The sequence below is a fragment of the Oncorhynchus gorbuscha genome, linkage group LG05 (assembly GCF_021184085.1).
Source record: "Oncorhynchus gorbuscha isolate QuinsamMale2020 ecotype Even-year linkage group LG05, OgorEven_v1.0, whole genome shotgun sequence".
Taxonomy (NCBI): Eukaryota; Metazoa; Chordata; class Actinopteri; order Salmoniformes; family Salmonidae; genus Oncorhynchus; species Oncorhynchus gorbuscha.
The window spans coordinates 24,773,937-24,795,888 of record NC_060177.1 but is presented as its reverse complement, the minus strand read 5'-3'; the positions used below and the strand labels follow the sequence as shown (position 1 = coordinate 24,795,888).

The following is a 21,952-nucleotide window of genomic DNA, read 5'->3' as shown; positions in this document are numbered from 1 at the left end:
AGATTACTTGTTGGTTATTACTGCATTGTCGGAACTAGAAGCACAAGCATTTCGCTACACTCGCATTAACATCTGCTAACCATGTGTATGTGACAAATACAATTGGATTTGATTTGATTCATTGACATTTCACAGTGGAATCTACTGTAGTGATTTACTGTATTCAGTACTGAAATAATATTATATTAAATCAGGGTACAGGGATATTTCTAAAACTCTGTCCAAGACAAATGTATTATTGTCAATACATGATATTGTATTGTACAAAGCCATGAGTGCATGGAACTCCCTTCCATCTTATATATCGCAAGTGAACAACGAACCTGGTTTCAATAAACAAATTAAGCAACACCTTACGGCACAACCCCTCTCCCCCAAGTGACCTACTTGTTGTTTGTATGTACTGATATGTATGTGTAACTGATAGATGCACACACACAACATGTTAATGTTTTCAAATGTATGTAAATTGTAAAGTATTTTGTCTGTAATGTCTTTTTCGTTATATGTCGGACCCCAGTAAAACTAGCTGCCGCCATTGGCGTCATCTAATGGGATCCTAATAAATAAAACATATTAGTTTATAGGCTAACTTGATATTGAAAAGTGGCTTGGTTTGTCGCTGTTGAATTTAATTGCACTTTAATTGTTGTTTTCAACAAATATAAGCGGCCCTATCAAATAAAAGCAAACCGGATTTGTTGCGCTAGTGAGGTAGGAGGGTCTAGTACTTGCCTGCGCCTGACGTAAAGGCGGTTGTAGACAAGCGGTGAAAGGCGGTTGTGAAGGTACTGCCATAAACAGAGCGCAGACTGCGCCTTTAAGAAGTGCAAATCGAAACAGTAAAGCATTCGCGGTGTCAATGTACTAACAATGAATTTAATCGATATGGTCTTGATACAACTCTTGCTGTTGTGTAATTGCTTATGGAATATTAAAGGTAAGTTTTGGCATTCTGATTCATACAGCAAGGAAAGTGGTTCATCGTTAGCTAGCTCGCTAATCGGATTGAGAAAATGGTAGCAAGCGAGCTAGGCTAGCAGCGTTAACGTTACCTAGCTGGAAGGGGTGCAGTTCCTGTTTTTTTTAAACATTTATGGTTCCGCTAGGACTACATCGAGAGAGCCTGCTCGAGCCTACGAAAGGTCCACCGAAGTGAAATAAGAATGTAACTGTGGTGGATATTTTTCTTAAGACATTCTCAACTATCTAGACTAATGTTTACTAAAAGTTATATAGTATCAACATACTAGTCCCCATTACTGCAGTTTCAGTCACGCACTGTTAGTTCAGAGAATCAAGTACAGTGGTTCCCAAAGTTGAAATGGGGTCCCCTGAGAATATGTGATGTTAACAAATTAACTTTTTATTTGATCTTCAACTGGGTATAGAAGAGAACTTGTTAGTGTTGACTAAGACCTATTACACTATTAGAATATGCTTTCATAGTTCTGGACATCCGGCAGGACCTACAGTTGAGTAAATATGAACACACAGCATTAACTAATGTTAGTGATATACTTTTTCCAAATGGGGTCCTCTGTATTAGAGATTGACCGATTTATGATTTCTCAATGTCGATGCCGGTTATTGGAGGACCAAAAAAAGCAGATGTTGATTTTTATATATATTTGTAACAATGACAATTACAACAATACTGAATGAACGATGAACACTTTTATTTTAACGTAATATAATGCATCAATAAACTATATTTAGTCTCAAGTAAATAATGAAACCTGTTCAATTTGGTTTAAATAATGCAAAAACAAAGTGTTGAATAAAGTAAAAGTCCAATATGTGCCATGTAAAAAAAGCTAATGTTTAAGTTTCTTGCTCAGAACATGAAAACATATGAAAGCTGGTGGTTCCTTTTAACATGATTCTTCAATATTCCCAGGTAAGAAGTTTTATGTAGTCGTTATTATAGGAGTATTTCTCTCTATACCATTTGTATTTCATATACCTTTGCCTACTGGATGTTCTAATAGGTACTTTAGAACCTAATCTGGCGGCAGGGTAGCCTAGTGGTTAGAGCGTTGGACTAGTAACCGAAAGGTTGCAAGTTCAAATCCCCAAATCTGTCGTTCTGCCCCTGAACAGGCAGTTAACCCACTGTTCCTAGGCCGTCATTGAAAATAAGAATTTGTTCTTAACTGACTTGCCTAGTAAAATAAAGGTAAAAAAAATATATAAATAAAATCTTGGGAGCTGATAGGCTTGAAGTCATAAACAGCGCAATGCTTGAAGCATTGCGAAGAGCTGCTGGCACACGCAGTAAAGTGCTGTTTGAATGAATCCTTACGAGCCTGCCGCTGCTTTCCACCGCTCAGTCAGACTGCTCTATCAATTCATAGACTTAGTTATAACATAATAACACACAGAAATACGAGCCTTACGTCATTAATATGGTAAAATCCAGAAACTATCATTTTGAAAACAAAAGTTTTCGTTCAGTGAAATACAGAACCGTTCTGTGTTTTATCTAATGGGTGGCATCCATAAGTCTAAATATTGCTGATATATTGCACAACCTTCAATGTTATGTCATAATTACGTAAAATTCTGGCAAATTAGTTCGCAACGAGCCAGGCGGCCCAAACTGTTGCATATACCTGACTCTGCGTGCAATGAACGCAAGAGAAGTGACAATTTCCCTAGTTAATATTGCCTGCTAACATGCATTTCTTTTAACTAAATATGCAGGTTTAAAAATATATACTTCTGTGTATTGATTTTAAGAAAGGCATTGATGTTTAGGGTTAGGTACATTCTTGCAACGATTGTGCTTTTTTCGCAAATGCGCTTTTGTTAAATCATCCCCTGTTTGGCGAAGTTGGCTGTCTTTGTTAGGAAGAAATAGTCTTCACACAGTTTGCAACGAGCCAGGTGGCCCAAACTGCTGCATATACCCTGACTGTTGTACAGAACGCAAGAGAAGTGACACAATTTCCCTAGTTAAAAGAAATTCATGTTAGCAGGCAATATTAACTAAATATGCAGGTTTAAAAATATATACTTATGTATTTATTTTAAGAAAGGTGTTAATGTTTATGGTTAAGTACACATTGCTTTTTTCCTGCGAATGCGCTTGTTAAATCACCCGTTTGGCAAAGTAGGCTGTGATTCAATGATCAATTAACAGGCACCGCATTGATTATATGCAACGCAGGACAAGCTAGATAAACTAGTAATATCCTCAACCATGTGTAGTTAACTAGTGATTATGTTAAGATTGATTATTTTTTATAAGATCCGTTTAATGCTAGCTAGCACCTTACCGTGGCTCCTTGCTGCACTCGCATAACGGGTAGTCAGCCTGTCATGCAGTCTCCTCGTGGAGTGCAATGTAATCGGCCATGATCGGTGTCCAAAAAGTGCAGATTACTGATTGTTATGGAAATTTGAAACTGGCCCTAATTAATCGGCCATTATGATTAATCGGTCGACCTCTACTCTATATTCTAGTGTAAATGTAGGTTCTTGTGCAGTAAACGTTTGGGAACCCCTGGTCTAGTAGCAAGTTGATTTTGTGTAGATTTTTGCTGCCAAAGTGATTACATGCTAATGTACAGAATTTGCTAGCTATTTCGACAGAAAGGAAAAAGCTAATCATACATTGTGACTTGGTAAATTACATTTGTCATTCTCATGATGTGCCCAACTCACTGACTTTTCTTTCTGTATTTTATATGTACACAGCCTAGCTAGATCTCTATGGCTCTGATGCAAATATGACTTTATTTCTATGGTAGACTATAATTAGTTGGTGATCTGTATTTGAAAAATTCTAAGCTAATTTTGAATTCATTCAGCACTTAGACGACCTGAAAACATGACACGTGGACAGGATGTCCCCTGTGTTGCAGTAGCATGCATTAGAATAGACTTTCACTGACCCATGTAGGCTATTTCATAAACATGCCATCAAACATTTAACTTCATCATTATTCTTCACACTGTTAAGGTCCCACTCCATCTGGGTCTGACTACTGCTGAGTTGACTATACGCCTCATCTGTCTGACATCGAATGCATTTTTCATTTCCCTCTCCTGTTTGCCATGGGATAAAAGACATATGCAGGGTCTGTTTTTTTCTTACCTGCTCTGACAGTCTGTTTTTTCGTGTATGTGAACAAAGTGAGTAATTGATATGCCTGAAGCTGCTGTGGGCCGTGTGTTCCCCTGAGCATTGAGCTCCCCTGCAATTCCTGACTGGTGTCCTGTTTGTTTGTTTGTTCAGTGATGGGAACAGAAACATTCCACTGCAGATTAAGTGTTTCAGAGACTGCTCGGTCTGATTTAAATGATCAGGACTTGGATTTAATTTGAGCCTCAAATTGTTATTGTGTTGTATAATCCCCATATTGAAATTACTAGTGCATAATTTATCATCCCAATTAATTATTTTGTTTGTTGATTCCACTTGAGAACTCTCATTAGCTGATAAAGTAGAATGAACCATGTTTCATGGCTCTCCTCGGTGAGCTAATACTCCCACTCATTTGCATTAATCATGGGTGTTTGTTGACTTATATTATTCATGATGGCCAAGTTTGAGCCTTTCATTTGCCTATTTGACTTTTAGTGCAGTAATGACTCCAATCCATTCAAGGGACTGGGACATATGCTCAAATTCTAATACTTTAAAGTACATCCTTCCTCCCTGTCTTCAGCTGACCATAGGGTGATAACTCTTCTGATGTGGATTGATTCGTGAAGCAACTCAAATGTTAGCCATATTGGTTTTACCTACCATGTCTGGTCACGGTTCACTTGAAGGGCGTAAAGAATAAATAAATGCTTTAAACAATGCCTTTAGCATCGAATTGGTTCATCCGACATGGGCCAGATGTTGTGTTGGGTCAGATAGTCATTTTGATGTCAGAGCTGTCAGACAAATTGCAGAACTAAACAGAGCAGCAGCAGAGCTCTGTGTGAGGCACATGTTCCCTGGTGTGTCCTTGAGAGCGTTTGCTGCCAACTGAGAGCGTGTGAGCAGAGAGGATGCCACCTAGACTCCGTGATGGCTCACCACGATGTTTGCTGTCTGTGGGAAAAAGGGATATGAGCCAGCCAGACTGGAACTCAAAGGTTTACTGAGGAAACAGAGTTCTCTTAGAGGACCATGACAATGTTCTTTCATAAACTAAGAAGATAAGTCCGCCAATGTCCAATCCAAATGCAATTTTAAAAGCACAGATTTGTATTCAAAGGGAGAGTTTGGGATTAAATTGGTCACCACTATAGCAATTCATGTCCTCTAGGCTATATGCTCAGAACCTCAGATCGTTGTACACTGAGTGTACAAAACATTAGGAACACCCTCCTAATATTGTGTTGCATGGACTTCATAAGGTGTCAAGCTTTCCACAGGGATGCTTTCCACAGTGGCTGGGTGGTGGACCATTCTTGATACACGCGTGACAACCCTCAACACACTCGAACCAGTGCTTCTGCACCTACTACCATACCCCGTTCAAATGCACTTAAATCCCTCTGAATGGCATACATACACAATCCTTGTCTCAAGGCTTAAAAATCCTTCTTCACCCGGTGTCCTCCCCTTCATCAACACCGATTGAAGTGGATTTAACAAGTGACATCAATAAGGTGTTCCTAATGTTTTGTACACTGTGTATAATCTTATACATTTTACTGGGAAGGCAAATTATATTATCAGGATTTGGGTTCTAATCTATAGTTCAACGCTAGATGCCACATGCAGATTAATAATGAATGTAAGAGTTGTTGTCATAACCATAGATTTGATTCATGGGTGGATATTAATGATTTGTTAGGGTTTGTGGTAACATTCTTCCCTTTTGACTCAAATATGTTTCCAGAGTTGAACATTTAATTATTCATAGAGGGAAAGCAGGAGATCTGGCTAATCTGTTCAGTACCAGCTAAACATTTTTAGCTGGTACTGATCCAAAAGCCATCATTTCTAAAAAAGGAAGTAGAGTAGGCAACCATGTTAATTAAACTAGTAACATCCCTATGTTCCAACGGATCATATTTACATTTACATTTAAGTCATTTAGCAGACGCTCTTATCCAGAGCGACTCTCTTCACCTGTTGAGATGCTGTCTTTTCACTTGCGCTGTGGGACTCCACACACCGGCTTCATTATCTCCCATTCTGCTGTTTCACGCAGACATTACATGGGGTTTTGTTCCCCGTACATTTGAATGTTTGCCAAGAGAAGATTAGTAGATGTCAGCGAGACTCAGAGAGAGACTCTGACGAAAGGCCCTGTTTGTATGTGGAGAATAAAAGAGTGTTTTGGAGCGATCAGGAGTCCTGTGCTTTGGTAGTACACAGTGGCTTGTCAGGGAGGCATAGCAAAGCCTTTCAGAATGTGGGGTTGTGGGAAAATATGTAATCCTGAATTCTATTTCCCCTCACATATCCAAAGAACTTCAATGAGTCTCCACGATTGACATTGTTATAAAAACACTTGATATTGTGTTTTGTTTGAAGCATACAGAGCAGCATTCTAGTATATTCACATTCAGAAAGCCAAATATTATTGACTATATTCAAGATGTGCAATGTCAGTGTCAGAAATGCAGAGGGGCTTTGTGCATTTTTGCCCCTAGATTTTCCAAATTTGCCCCTGAGAGCACTTGATGGAAAAAGCTGCTGCAATCTTTTCAAAACAAGTCAACAGGGGCAAAATATGCCCCTAACTTTAGATATTTTTTTTCTCCATTGGTATCACACTTCATACAGAATGTGTCCACAAAGGATTCTCCTTGACTCATCCAATCAGATAAAGTGCACTCTGCTGACAGCTATCTCCCCCGTCTTGCCCTCTTTGTTGTCAACATTCTTATTTTCAATGCTGTTTCCAAGTTGTGGAAATGCTAGTGTTCTTGTCTGGTGTATTGTCAACCAAGGTCATAGATTGCTTAATTGGATTTGCACCACTCAATGGCATCATTTCCATGTTCCAGGTGTTGCCTAATATCCAGGCTATAAACAAATAGGCCCTATGTACGAAATGCAGGGAAGTTTGTCTAGTGGTGGTATAGTATTGATACCCAAGGCAATATGACACTTCTTCACCTTAGGAGGAAATGTGATTCACACAATATATATTTTTTTGGCTCAACTAATTTAAACATCTGAATAAGGCACGATTAACCCACAGCTGTATGTTATCATACTCTTACTGTAGTGCATGTAGGGTTAGAACATTCAATAAAGACACTCCCGCTCTCAGCTGGTCATAGTGTGTGGTTTTGCAATAGTGTAAACTCAGTGACATGATGGGCGGAGCTGTTTCCGTTCAGATCCATCCCAGGGTGAGCAGACAGAGTCGTGTGTGTGTGTGCACCACAAACATTCACTGTAATATTAAATCATTGGTCATGACAGGAAATGGATGCTTGTCTGTTTGTGAAAGGTTGAAAAACACAGGGAGGGAGTAAAGAGAAGAAAAATAAGACCTTTTGATGTAATGTCACTGCTATTGTGATGTCATAGGTTTCCTGGTTGACATGTCGACCTCAGCAATATGGATACTGAATGGTATTTGTGTTTATTTTGTTTTAAAAAATGTCTTCACATTTTCAAACAGTCCATTTAGTAAGGCCCACGTCCATAGAGCCACATACCAGCTCTATTGGTAGTACAGTACTACACCTGCACCTGTCGACGACACAAGTTGTTCAGCTCACTCCATTCTTACATTTATTAAACATATCGTATAGAGCGTGGCAAGCTTACAATGATGGCAAAAAAACATTTGAGAGTGCGCTGACCTTGGTGCTAGAGGGGGTATGCAGCTGGAGGTTGAATGTTTTGAAGGTGTACTTGACTATAAAATGTTTGGGAACCACTGTACTAGTCAGATTAGGCCTAGGCCCTTAGAAGACAGCATCAAGCAACAATTCAGGAAACTGAAACATGTAGCCAAGCCTGAACAATCAATAAGGATTACCAGTGATGTTTTACTGACGGGGACCTACCTACTTACCAGTCATTGCTTATCAGACTCCCCACATTGGTTTGTTGAAGCACCATTTCCTCTGTTGTTTTCTTTTGTGGGGAAACTGTGAAATGGTTGGCTAGTTTGTTCATTCTGATACTTGTGACATGGTGCCTGACATTTGTATTTCTATAATGACTGTGTTCTCACATTCCCTGTCAGTTTGTTTTTCTGGCTTTATTCAGAGTGCATGGTTCTACCGCTAGTGTTTTGACTTGCCAATCAGTTTCCTGAAAGACAATAGTAAACTAACATTGACCTGAAAATGGTTCCTGTGTTAAATCGTGTTCCAGTGTCAAATCACTATTCCTTTCACAGCGATATCTCTTTCAGCTGGGAGCTGTAAGCAGCATCACATTAAGTTCTGACTTCATTATCAGTAGGCTCTTTGCTTGTTAACACAGACTACTAACTTGCCCTGCCTCTTGTTTCTTTGCTTTCTGCATCATATTCAAGTGGATGTTGAGCAGTAAGACGAGAATGAAGAAATCTACTCAAAACCACAATGTTTTTTTTGTGTGTGTGTGTGTGTGTGTGTGTGGGCCTAGTCTAGTTATAATTTTGTGCTAAGCCCTCAGCACATAGAAACATGCCTTCGCATCACAATCTCCTTTGGCTGTGACTTTCCACAGTAGGCTAACCTAGTTCTATGTGCAGACATTGTGCTGCGTGAGCCATACATAATATCTGCTTCATAATTATTTTAGCATTACATGAGCAATGGACCCCACACCCTGTACAGTAGTTCAGAGGAACTTCTTCTAAGCATGCATGGAATAAGGAGGAACATTGTACCTAGCTACTAATGATGAGGGAAAAATACATAGTTACAATTGTGCTTTGTTTTTCTCCTGCGGGCAGCGTTAGCTAGAGACAGCCGGCTGTCCCTGCGCCAAAACTCAGGTATTTTCCATCCCATCTTTAAAATAAAAAATGGTGAGCCAACATGTTTTCAGCACTTTTTTATTTCTACGACTGATCAAAACTCATTTTCTCGTGCTTTATCTGAAGCAGACAACGTGAGCAATATGTTTGGAACATGAAATCACAATAAAATCACAGTATAGAATCGCAATCTATATCGTATCGGCACCAAAGTATCACGCTAATATCATATTGTGTGGTCTCTGGCAATTCCCAGCCCTACTAGCTACATTATGCTTTTGTATTTCAGACCGCTGCCTTGACAATTGCCCATACAGGACTGCGGGTCTCCCAGACCCAAAAGCGTGTTTGTCCAAAAACATCTGCTGTCACCACTACCCATCGGATTAGTAGCTTCTCAGCGGTTAAAGGCTACAGCTAGCTACTGGGACCACTGGACAGTGGACATGGCATTGGTCCACACCACAACAGTACACACCAATGCCATGTTATTTGCATCCCTCAGTAGTCAATGGCTGGATGTCTTGTCAGGGTTGTAGACTAGTGGTTTACCCATCACTCAGTGTTGTGGTATGGTGCAATAGCAGCCAGGAGAACAAGTGGTGGTGCCCTGAGCTCTCTGGCCTGTCAAACAACCTGCCTGTACCCAGCATGCTAATGTACGTGGAGGGTGACTTATCATGACCCAAGCTGTTTCCACTTCCTCTGTTCCTGTCAATGGGTTCTATCTGGCCTGTCAAACTTGGCACCTCCGTGAGTGAGGATGAAGAGTTCACTGAAATACTATTGACTAAGCCTACAGTATGAAGCCCACAGGCACTACTTGTCATTGACAGCTCTGGCAATTTAGACTAGCAGGTGCATTCCAGCAGGATACAAATAAGGAGTAGCCAAACATTTTATCTTGAAAATTAGTGTTAGTCCTTTACCCTGCCAACTAATTCAAAGTCAGTGACTACTTGTAACACTTCAAATGGATTGACTAGGCAAACAACATTCTTGTATCCACTAGGCATAGACCTATATTTTTCGGGGCAGCAGGTAAGCTAGTGGTTAGAGCGTTGAGCCAGTAACCGAAAGGTTGCTAGATCGAATCCCCGAGCTGACAAGGTAAAAATCTGTCGTTCTGCCCCTGAACAAGGCAGTTAACCCACTGTTCATAGGCCGTCTTTGTAAATACGAATTTGTTCGTAACTGACTTAAATAAAATAAAAACATCTTGATTTCAATATTCCAGAGTGTTTTACATTAACTTTTTGTGGCTAGATTAAGGGAGGAAATTATGTTAATGATTGACTTGCTAGTTATCACTTAAATGTTTTTTTTTTTAATGTAATGAAAACACTTCCTTATGCTGCCATATAGAGCACTGGGGTCACAGTCCTCACATGCCCCTCCCTTCCTCTGGACAGTGACCCTGCACACAGATGTGGTGTGATAGGGAAAGGAAAATAAGAGGCAAGGCTGTGCCATGGAAACAACATTCGTACATTCCTCCAATGGGTTTTCTCAATGAAAAAAATCCATGAATCCACTGGAGTCGTATGTGGTCTGACAACTGAAGGGACCGTGGTGTGCCTGCCATACTCCATCTCCAACCAACAGGCTTCGAGTTGACCTTTACCCGGTTGATTCAGTTTGTCATGGGCAGCTTTGGCTGCTGTAGGCTGGGTTAGTGGGTTTGTACATAACATTCTAAATATTTCCCTTTTAGGACAGAGGTTTAACAACAGATGAGTATCACTGAAAGGCATATCCCCTGAAACTGTACATTGTACCAATAGAGGAAAAAATACATCCCATTGTCATGAAGCTTAAGATATCTGGGTTTTGTTAAACTGTGACTAAATCTACTTTGTTGCAACTTCGGTTCTTAGAAACTTTCAGTGTTGCAATTACTAGGGCTGTGATGATACCAATATTTTTCCCATGACAAAGAATCATAAAACACGGGACGAGATGTTAAACTGTCCATTGTGCCAATAAATGGAATGCACTTGCATGAGATTTGCCGTGATGTTGACAGAGTGGCATGGGAGGTTTATTTCTTAGACTGGGGTAAGATGTCAATTTTTGGGACACATCCTCAGTAGTGTGCCTTTGAATCAGTGGGTGTTTTGGCCTTTAATCACTAAACACCCTCATCAAAGGTGGCCAGCTAAAGGGTGATCAAGCCTTAGCTTGTGTCCCATGCCCAATTAAGATGTCCCACAGGACTGTGCAAGGCAGGGGCGTCCTCTTCCCTGAGCCAGCCATACAGCTGACCGCATACCTCAAATGAAAACACACGAAGCAGACAAACCTATTTTAACAATCTGCTGTATTTAAGTTGTGTGCTACAGTTTTGAAATTAAGTAAATGTGACTGGATGATAACCTAATGATGTTTGTTTCCAACATTTAGGGCTGTTATCCTAAAGAAGTTCAATCCTCATGTTTTTGTTTACTTGCCATGGTACTAACAAGTATCACCATACTGGTATCATGCCGGCCCTTGCAATTACTCAGAACAAATATTCAAAGAGAACGAACCTTGTTCTTTTAACCAAACATTTAAATTCAACTGAAGGCTGTTTTGCATAATAGTGTTGACAATACATATTACATTTAAGTCATTTAGCAGACGCTCTTATCCAGAGCGACTTACAAATTGGTGCATTCACCTTATGACATCCAGTGGAACAGCCACTTTACAATAGTGCATCTAAATCTTAAGGGGGGGGGTGAGAGGGATTACTTATCCTATCCTAGGTATTCCTTAAAGAGGTGGGGTTTCAGGTGTCTCCGGAAGGTGGTGATTGACTCCGCTGTCCTGGCGTCGTGAGGGAGTTTGTTCCACCATTGGGGGGGCCAGAGCAGCGAACAGTTTTGACTGGGCTGAGCGGGAGCTGTACTTCCTCAGTGGTAGGGAGGCGAGCAGGCCAGAGGTGGATGAATGCAGTGCCCTTGTTTGGGTGTAGGGCCTGATCAGAGCCTGGAGGTACTGAGGTGCCGTTCCCCTCACAGCTCCGTAGGCAAGCACCATGGTCTTGTAGCGGATGCGAGCTTCAACTGGAAGCCAGTGGAGAGAACGGAGGAGCGGGGTGACGTGAGAGAACTTGGGAAGGTTGAACACCAGACGGGCTGCGGCGTTCTGGATGAGTTGAAGGGTTTAATGGCACAGGCAGGGAGCCCAGCCAACAGCGAGTTGCAGTAATCCAGACGGGAGATGACAAGTGCCTGGATTAGGACCTGCGCCGCTTCCTGTGTGAGGCAGGGTCGTACTCTGCGGATGTTGTAGAGCATGAACCTACAGGAACGGGCCACCGCCTTGATGTTAGTTGAGAACGACAGGGTGTTGTCCAGGATCACGCCAAGGTTCTTAGCGCTCTGGGAGGAGGACACAATGGAGTTGTCAACCGTGATGGCGAGATCATGGAACGGGCAGTCCTTCCCCGGGAGGAAGAGCAGCTCCGTCTTGCCGAGGTTCAGCTTGAGGTGGTGATCCGTCATCCACACTGATATGTCTGCCAGACATGCAGAGATGCAATTTGCCACCTGGTCATCAGAAGGGGGAAAGGAGAAGATTAATTGTGTGTCGTCTGCATAGCAATGATAGGAGAGACCATGTGAGGTTATGACAGAGCCAAGTGACTTGGTGTATAGCGAGAATACGAGAGGGCCTAGAACAGAGCCCTGGGGGACACCAGTGGTGAGAGCGCGTGGTGAGGAGACAGATTCTCGCCACGCCACCTGGTAGGAGCGACCTGTCAGGTAGGACTCAATCCAAGCGTGGGCCGCGCCAGAGATGCCCAACTCGGAGAGGGTGGAGAGGAGGATCTGATGGTTCACAGTATCGAAGGCAGCCGATAGATCTAGAAGGATGAGAGCAGAGGAGAGAGAGTTAGCTTTAGCAGTGCGGAGCGCCTCCGTGATACAGAGGAGAGCAGTCTCAGTTGAATGACTAGTCTTGAAACCTGACTGATTTGGATCAAGAAGGTCATTCAGAGAGAGATAGCGGGAGAGCTGGCCAAGGACGGCACGTTCAAGAGTTTTGGAGAGAAAAGAAAGAAGGGATACTGGTCTGTAATTGTTGACAGAGGGATCGAGTGTAGGTTTTTTCAGAAGGGGTGCAACTCTCGCTCTCTTGAAGACGGAAGGGACGTAGCCAGCGGTCAGGGATGAGTTGATGAGCGAGGTGAGGTAAGGGAGAAGGTCTCCGGAAATGGTCTGGAGAAGAGAGGAGGGGATAGGGTCAAGCGGGCAGGTTGTTGGGCGGCCGGCCGTCACAAGACGCAAGATTTCATCTGGAGAGAGAGGGGAGAAAGAGGTCAGAGCACAGGGTAGGGCAGTGTGAGCAGAACCAGCGGTGTCGTTTGACTTAGCAAACGAGGATCGGATGTCGTCGACCTTCTTTTCAAAATGGTTGACGAAGTCATCTGCAGAGAGGGAGGAGGGGGGGGGGAGGATTCAGGAGGGAGGAGAAGGTGGCAAAGAGCTTCCTAGGGTTAGAGGCAGATGCTTGGAATTTAGAGTGGTAGAAAGTGGCTTTAGCAGCAGAGACAGAGGAGGAAAATGTAGAGAGGAGGGAGTGAAAGGATGCCAGGTCCGCAGGGAGGCGAGTTTTCCTCCATTTCCGCTCGGCTGTCCGGAGCCCTGTTCTGTGAGCTCGCAATGAGTCGTCGAGCCACGGAGCGGGAGGGGAGGACCGAGCCGGCCTGGAGGATAGGGGACATAGAGAGTCAAAGGATGCAGAGAGTGAGGAGAGGAGGGTTGAGGAGGCAGAGTCAGGAGATAGGTTGGAGAAGGTTTGAGCAGAGGGAAGAGATGATAGGATGGAAGAGGAGAGAGTAGCGGGGGAGAGAGAGCGAAGGTTGGGACGGCGCGATACCATCCGAGTAGGGGCAGTGTGGGAAGTGTTGGATGAGAGCGAGAGGGAAAAGGATACAAGGTAGTGGTCGGGACTTGGCGGGGAGTTGCAATGAGGTTAGTGGAAGAACAGCATCTAGTAAAGATGAGGTCGAGCGTATTGCCTGCCTTGTGAGTAGGGGGGGGAAGGTGAGAGGGTGAGGTCAAAAGAGGAGAGGAGTGGAAAGAAGGAGGCAGAGAGGAATGAGTCAAAGGTAGACGTGGGGAGGTTAAAGTCGCCCAGAACTGTGAGAGGTGAGCCGTCCTCAGGAAAGGAGCTTATCAAGGCATCAAGCTCATTGATGAACTCTCCGAGGGAACCTGGAGGGCGATAAATGATAATATTTTGTGTATCACTTCTCAAACACCAGCCCTTGCCAAATTGAGCCAAATTGAGCCATATACAATGAGCTGTCTCTTTAGTCAAATAATTGCATTTCTCTCGTCTATTCTGCTTTATTCCACTGGTGTTCCATGTTAATAGGCTGTGTGGGACAATGCATAGGTGATGTCATGCACATGTATGGGGGTTGATGGAGACAATCTGAGCGTGCTCTATTTTGTTTTCATACAAGGCCCCTCTGTTTCCTGATTGATTCATCTTCTTCCCTTATTCTCACATTAAAAAGCCCACCAGCTCATGTGTTTCTGTCCATCAGTGTGCCACACTAGACTGCTACTGTCATTAGTCTATTTGTTGGGGAGGGCTAAGAAAAGCTAGTGTAAATCTCTGAATATTTTCTCCCTGACTCATTCATGAACATGTCATGGCAGGCCGGGTGTGGCCCCTGCTTGTTGAACAGTTTTTACTCCCACACACTAGGGCCACCAGGACAATACAATCGCGGTGTTTTACTGTTAGACCACTACCCCAGCAGCACTGTATGAGCTCCCCTCTTTGAGTGTATGAGTGTCCCTTTCATATCAAACACAGCATTAGCTGATGACCATACATTTGTAATGGTGTTTTTAAACTAGCGTCTCGGGTAGTAGGCTAACGCATCAACAGCTGTGAGAATCTCAATATCTTTTGAACTTGTTTTTTTGTATGGCGATTAAGTAGTCTCCCTGCTCATGACGTTATAGACGGGTTGGTTGTTTAGCAACACAACCGACGCCTGGGCAACTGTGGGGAAAGACCGACATGGTTGGCTTATTGTTAACAGCATATAAACTATATTTAGTCTCCAATGTTTATTTAAAATATAAATACATTTGCACAATGAGATTGTTTCTCAAATACATTGTTACAGTTGTTGGTTAGCTAGCAAATTTGAGCTATATTAGCATAGACGTGACATCAGTAAAAAACACACCTCAAAACAAGACATGGTATCAAGATAAAACTAGCTTGAAAGGGCCACCTATGATTCCCACTCGGCAGCTTCTTGTCATTTGTGCTAGCTATCTGGCCGTCCAGAAAAACAACAACATGGCCTTCTGCCCCATTGAAGCGTGCCCATTGTTTTCATGATGTTGCCAGCTAATCAGTCTACAACCAGCTAGCAGGTGGACTGCTAAAACAGCAACTCATTTGGTTCTTATCCTCAGGTGTGTTCGACTGTTCGCATCTGACCGTTCTTTAAAGCCTTTGTTGACTAGGAGTGGACTAATGATAATGCTTGGCGGATGAGCTGTTCTGTGCGCGGTGTCTCGCGCTCCAGCTGTGTGTGTAAGCCTGTTTAGCGTGGTAGAGAATTGAGCCGCTGCTCTGGTGTCGCTGTAAGAGCGAGTCCCTCCCTGGCCGTGCTCCGTCTTCATTACCCAGAGTTGTGTGGAGGCACACTGTCAGAGAGTGCTCTTTAGCATCTGTGTCACAGCGCTTTAATGAAATTGATGGCCTATGTCTAAATCTGAGCCAGTCTTCATGCAGCTGAGCTCTCAGGATTATGCTTTGCCTCCACAGTTCTCTCCACTGTCACACTTAGCCGTACTCTTGACTTCCTGCAATGAACTGAGGGCTTCATCACCGGAGAGCTTGGAGACTGGGTAGATGTGCTCATTTAACTTTTTTAGGCACTGTCTTGACATTCTCTTGTTTTAATGTTAGGCATTTCTCTTTAACAAAAGGCATTTGTTTTTCACAAGTGGTAACATCCCTCCTTTTTAAGAAGAATATTTTTGCTGTTTTGCCTTCAACTGTATATTCATCTAATCTCCTCAGATCCTCTTCTAGACTACAGATGCATTCGGGAGATAGGAGGAAAATCGAATGTGGAAAAAGGATTATTCTTCCCAGATGAAATGGTCTGCTGTCAACTCTCCCTTCATAGAAAAGCATTGTTCCTTTGCCACACTGTTGTGCTGTGTGCTTAAAGTGTTTTTGTGTTCTAGTCTAGCAGATGTGAATATATATATATTTTTCTCCCTCAGTATTTCTTGAGCCCTTTCAAATTCAAATGTTTAAACGTTCTCAACTCTAGTACACAGCTGTCAGGGAAGAGGCTGTATTTTCCACCAAAGGAGCCCCTCAGTGTGAATGAAGTGGGATCATGTTCCCACCAATGGGAAGCTCTGGAGACACCAGACTGGACACAGTCTAGCCCTACTGTCAGGACTGACTAGTGAGAGGAGCAGTTTGAACGTTTGCCCAGTGTTGCCAAGCTGTCTGGGCAGAGGAATATTCTCAGCTAGCATCAGCCAGTATAGTAGACAGTCTCAATAAGGCTCTAACACTGCAACCAACCAGCATAGCATCAGTCAGCCAACTGCTGAGCTACATATGAGCAGGAGCCAGTGTGCTGTTCCTATGGGACTAGCTTTAATTTTAACCTGAAAAAGAACTGAATGAATAAGTGATTGCTGCTTCCATCCTGTGCTGATTGCTAAAAGTGTGACCGTTGCATCTAAAAGCTCTTTAAAAGCCTCCTGTTTCTACATTAATGTCCCCTCACTTTCCTGAAAAAGTAACAGCACAGTGACAGACCCCCAGGAGAGAGGGGTAGCCTCGTGTGGAATGGCAATGCATGTCTATGTCCCTCGCTTAACGAGCAGCATTTATCCCCTAGCCAGAACTAGATAAGTGGAGAGTTTTATCACAGCCGAGCAGGTGGAGGCTGTGCCGCTGCTGCCTCCAGGAGAAAACTCCTTCTAACGCCGCTGATGACTACAGTTTTTAGTGATTTCTCCTTTCTTTTTTCTGTGCAGGTTTGCTTTGCTCAATTTTTCTCTGTGCAGGTTTGCTTTGCTCAAACTGTGAAGGAGTTTTTCCTCATTCATTTCAACCACAATCACTAAGGAGAATTCAAAGGAACAGGAAATCTCTAGCTTCTGATCTAGACTATATGCCTATAGGCTAAACATATACATACTTAGGTAGTACAACTGTTGGTGTGCACAAAGTCTTTGTCAAGGTTGCTCATAAGGCAAGGCAATCTAGAAAGTAAACTCCCTTGCCTCAGAGTGGAAGATAGCTTTTTGTTCTAGTGGTATCGTTGACTCTGGGTTTACTCTGGCGTAGGGCTGTCCCTGACTTAAAAAAAGAAAGTGTGTCTAAAACTTGAAATGGTGCCATGTTTACTGGTTGCTCAGGACGTAAAGGGGAAGTTGGATGAGTGGAATACATTTGATTAGTTGTGGAAAATACTGGAAATAAAGAAACAGAAGGTAAGGAGCAAGCCCTGCATGCATATTATGTGTGCCAAACAGGTGCTGTTAGATGACTATAGCTTTCTGACTGTTTGGAACAATGTAAACACTAATTAAATGATAAGCGTACCATAGTCAATTTTGTATATATTTTTTTAAGCCTTTATTCCAGTGGTCGACTAAATTGGGTCAGCCGTACTCTGGAGCGTGGTGTACTAATGACCAGGTTTTGATAGCAGTTGGTTACATAATGGTTCTACTCCTCAGCTTTATTGAAGAGTATGTAAGCCCTTTTCATGTCTTAGTCGTGACAGACTTTCAGCATGCTTATAGAGAAGACCACTCAACATGTACTGCAATGACACAAATGACTGATGATTGGTGGAAATACATTGATAAGAATGTCAAATCAAATGGATTGGTCACGTACACATGGTTAGCAGATGTTGTGAGTCTAGCGAAATGTTTGTGCATCCAGTTCTGACAGTGCAGTAATATCTAACAAGTAATCTAACAATTGCCTAATACACACATCTAAGTGAAGGAATGGAATAAGAATATATACATATAAATATATGGATGAGCAATGACCTAGCAGCATAGGCAAGATGCAATAGATGGTATAAAATACAGTGTATACATATGAAATGAGTAATGCAAGATATATAAACATTATTAAAGTGACTAGTGATCCATTTATTAAAGTGGCCAATGATTTCAAGTCTGTATGTAGGCAGCAGCATCTGTGTTAGTGATGGCTGTTTAACAGTCTGATGGCCTTGAGATAGAGACTTAACAGCTTCTCGGTCCCAGCTTTGATGCACCTGCACTGACCTTCTTTTCTGGATGGTAGTGGGGTGAACAGGCAGTGGCTCGGGTGGTTGTTGTCCTTGACAATCTTTTCGGCCTTCCTGTGACATCGGGTGCTGTAGAGTGTCCTGGAGGGCAGGTAGTTTGCCCCTGGTGATGTGTTGTGTAGACCGCACCACCCTCTGAAGAGCCCTGCTGTTGTGGGCAGTGCAGTTGCCGCACCCGGTGGTGATACAGCCCGACAGGATGCTCTCAAATGTGCATCTGTAAAAGTTTGTGGGTTTTGGGTGACAAGCCAAAGTTCTTCAGCCTCCTGAGGTTGAAGAGGCGTTGTTGCGCGGCCTTCGCCATACTGTCTGTGTGGGTGGACCATTTCAGTTTGTCCGTGATGTGTACGCCCAGGAACTTAAAACGTTCCCTCTTCTCCACTGCTGTCCCTTCGATGTGGATGGGGGGGAGATTTTTCCTACCTTCACCACCTGGGGGCGGCCCGACAGGAAGTCCAGGACCCAATTGCACAGGGCGGGGTTGAGACCCAGGGCCTCAAGCTTTAATGATGAGTTTGGAGGGTATTATGGTGTTGAATGCTGAGTTGTAGTCAATGAACGGCATTCTTCCATAAGTATTCCTCTTGTCCAGGTGGGATAGGGCAGTGTGATGGCGATTGCATCATCTGTTGACCTATTGGGGCGGTATGCAAATTGAAGTGGGTCTAGGGTGACAGGTAAGGTGGAGGTGATATGATCCTTGACTAGTTTCTCAAAGCACTTGTGACAGAAGTGAGTGCTATGGGGCGATAGTCATTTAGTTCAGTTACCTTTGCCTTCTTGATTACAGGAACTATGGTGGTCATCTTGAAGCATGTGGGGACAGCAGACTGGGATAGGGACATATTCAATATCTCCCTATCTGGTCTGTGCATGCTCTGATGATGCGGCTAGGGATGCCATCTGGGCCGGAGCCCTGCGAGGGTTAACACATTTTAAATGTCTTACTCACATCGGCCACGGAGAAGGAGAGCCCACAGTCCTTGATAGCCGGCCGTGTCTGTGACACTGTATAAAAATGATTTTGTTTGCATTTACATATATCCCCATTACCAGTAAAACATCATCAAAACCTATTTATTTCACTTACTTGCTGTGCTGTTTTCGTTGTTCAGTAGTTTCATTCTCAACCAGGATTTCATCATACATGTCAAGCAGTGAAGTTTCAGCTCTGTCTGTCCGTGGCCTCTCTTGCTCGGTGCCCACTGTCACTGTGTCCGTGTACATCTTGTCCAGCTGTGTATGTAACATTTCACGTAAACCCTGTTTCTTGTCTGCATCGAAGTTGCAGTCCTTATGCCTAGCATCGCGCATGGTGGCGACACAGTAAAGAGGCTCAGAGACAATGCCACTGAATCGCTTGTTCACAGCCTCGAGTACTTTTGTAAGTTTTAACCCCACGGTCTGTGTTGGCAGTTTTGTTGAGCAGGAGTTTCAATGCCATGACAGGGGTATCACGTCTGCCGCAGACGCAGTTGATGAGCTTATTTATCCAGTCAGTTGTTCGAATGGATCTCGCTAGTGTGTTCATGTTTGAAACATGTTCTCAAATGGCATCAGCGGTAGGACAACCAGCACATTCTTGAGCATATGCTGTCAGGCTCATGAGGCTGACATCGCTGGTCCTAATGTCAGTTGTGAAGCAAATGGCAGTGACGCCCATAGCAAGTAGCTCATGGATGTGCGTTTCAACAATACTGTGCAACTCCGGTAGGACAACACCTGAAGAATACCGTCTACTTGATAGTGTGTACCAGGGCTCAAGGTGCTCGACCAATCGGTGATAGACGACAGAGAACGGTTGATTGTCAAGGGCAATGAATTCCATTATCTTGGCGTTTAATGGATTTCCCCTTTTTGAGTTGTCTTGCTGAAATGTTCTTCCTCTTTCAAATGACTGCTCCACTTGAACGTGTTTAGTTGTTGGAAGTGTGCGCTGTATTTTTCATGTCATTACATCATCTACCTACGTTATATAGGTATGCACGACATCTACCTACGTTATATAGGTATGCACGTCATCTACCTGCGTTATATAGGTATGCACGTCAGCTTTGACATCGGTTTGCACATCGGTGTTAAACTAGACATTGGGCCGACGCTGGCATTTTTAGCTAATATTTTCCGATATGCTCACCGATATATATCATGCATCCCTACCATACATTTACATTTACATTTAAGTCATCCCTACCTTACTCTCCCACGTGACCTACTTGTGTGTTTGTACTGACATATGTAACTGATAATGCGCACACGCACTACATGTTAATGTTCTTAAATTTATGTAAATTGTGAAGTCTTTTGCCTGTAATGTACTTTTTGTTATGCATCGGACCCCAGTAAGACGAGCTGTCACCATTGGCGTCTGATAATGGGGATCCTAATAAATCAAATCAAGTTACTGATCTCTGCTTAACCACCTTTGAGGGTTTTCACACTCTCTCATTACCAGTTCTCAGGTTGACTTTTTGTGAGAAGTTTTTCCCACAGTTCACAGCTCAAATTGCAGTGTTTTACACTACAAAGAAGGAAGGAAACTTTAAGAAATCTAAGCTGTTCATTTGGTTTGCTAACTTTCTAGCTAAGTGGCTATATTTCAATATCAAGCTTATTTTCTTACAGCAGAGATATTCATACAGCCCAACCCTACGCATGGCATACATCGCTTACTTGCAGGTTCCTTCTTGACAATGCAAAAACAATAAGGAATAATAACAGAAAAGAATACGAAGATAAAGTACATGGCTCAGTAGAATACATATTTTAGCATAAGTATAATACAGGAAGGCATAATATTATAGTCCAATATTTACACGTGTTATGGGTAAGGAGGTCAGTGTATAAACTGAACAGTATAATAAGAGTCTGCAGCAGCCGTTGTGATGTTTATGTGGCATGAATGTGTATGTGTGCTAAGGTGTGGAGAATTGGGGCAGGTGGTCAGTCCAGTTCAAGTGCTGAGCAGTCTGATGGCTTGTAGATACCAACAGTTTCTATCAGACCTCATGCTCCGATACTGTCTGCCCGGTGATAAGGGAAAGAGCAGCTTGTGGCTGAGGTGTGTGGGGTCCTTAATGATGCTGTATGTTTTACTCAGGCACGTTTTTTATGTAGATGTCCTGGAGCATAGTCCCAGTGACGTACTGGTCCATCTTCACCACCCGCTGGAGGGCCTTGTGGACGGAGCAATTCGTGTACCAGGCCGTGATGCAAATGGTCCGGATGCTCTCAATGGTGCAGCGGTAGTATTTGGAGATGACCCAGGGCAGCATGCCAAATTTCTTCAGCCCCTTAGGAAGCAGAGAGACTGTTATGCCCTCTTGACATGAATGGTGGTGTTGGTCCGTGACAAGTCCTCAGTGATGTGGAAGCCAAGGAACATAAAAATCCTGACTCTCTACTGCAGTCCTGTTGATTTGATTTGGATTGGGGTATGTTCCCTCCTCTGCTTCCTGAAGTTAACAATCAGCTCTTTTGTTTTGCTGATGTGGAGGGAGAGGTTGTTGTCATGACACCACAATGCTAGGTCACTTACCTCCTCCCTATAGGCTGACTCATCGTTGTTGTTTATCAGGCCTACAACCGTGGTGTCGTCAGCAAACTTGATGATGGAGTTGGTGTCGTGTAAAGCCAACATGAATGAGGCTATGTAATGTTTTTGACAGTACATCAAATTTAAAGTGCTCTGGTGATTACATTTTTTAAATTTTTTTAAATAAACCTCCGGAATTGG

The 21,952-nt window shown here is 43.0% G+C and overlaps 1 protein-coding gene across 1 annotated transcript in view; it reads left to right on the top strand.

Annotated features, from left to right (window-relative positions):
• The first annotated feature begins 757 nt into the window (after positions 1 to 757).
• The window catches only part of LOC124035726 (disintegrin and metalloproteinase domain-containing protein 10-like), a 90,046-nt gene continuing 68,851 nt past the window's right edge, over positions 758 to 21,952 (top strand). Inside the window, exon 1 of the mRNA XM_046349338.1 lies at positions 758 to 940. Coding sequence (XP_046205294.1) covers positions 874 to 940 — 67 coding nt within the window. The 5' untranslated portion in view covers positions 758 to 873. The remainder of the gene's footprint in view (positions 941 to 21,952) is intronic.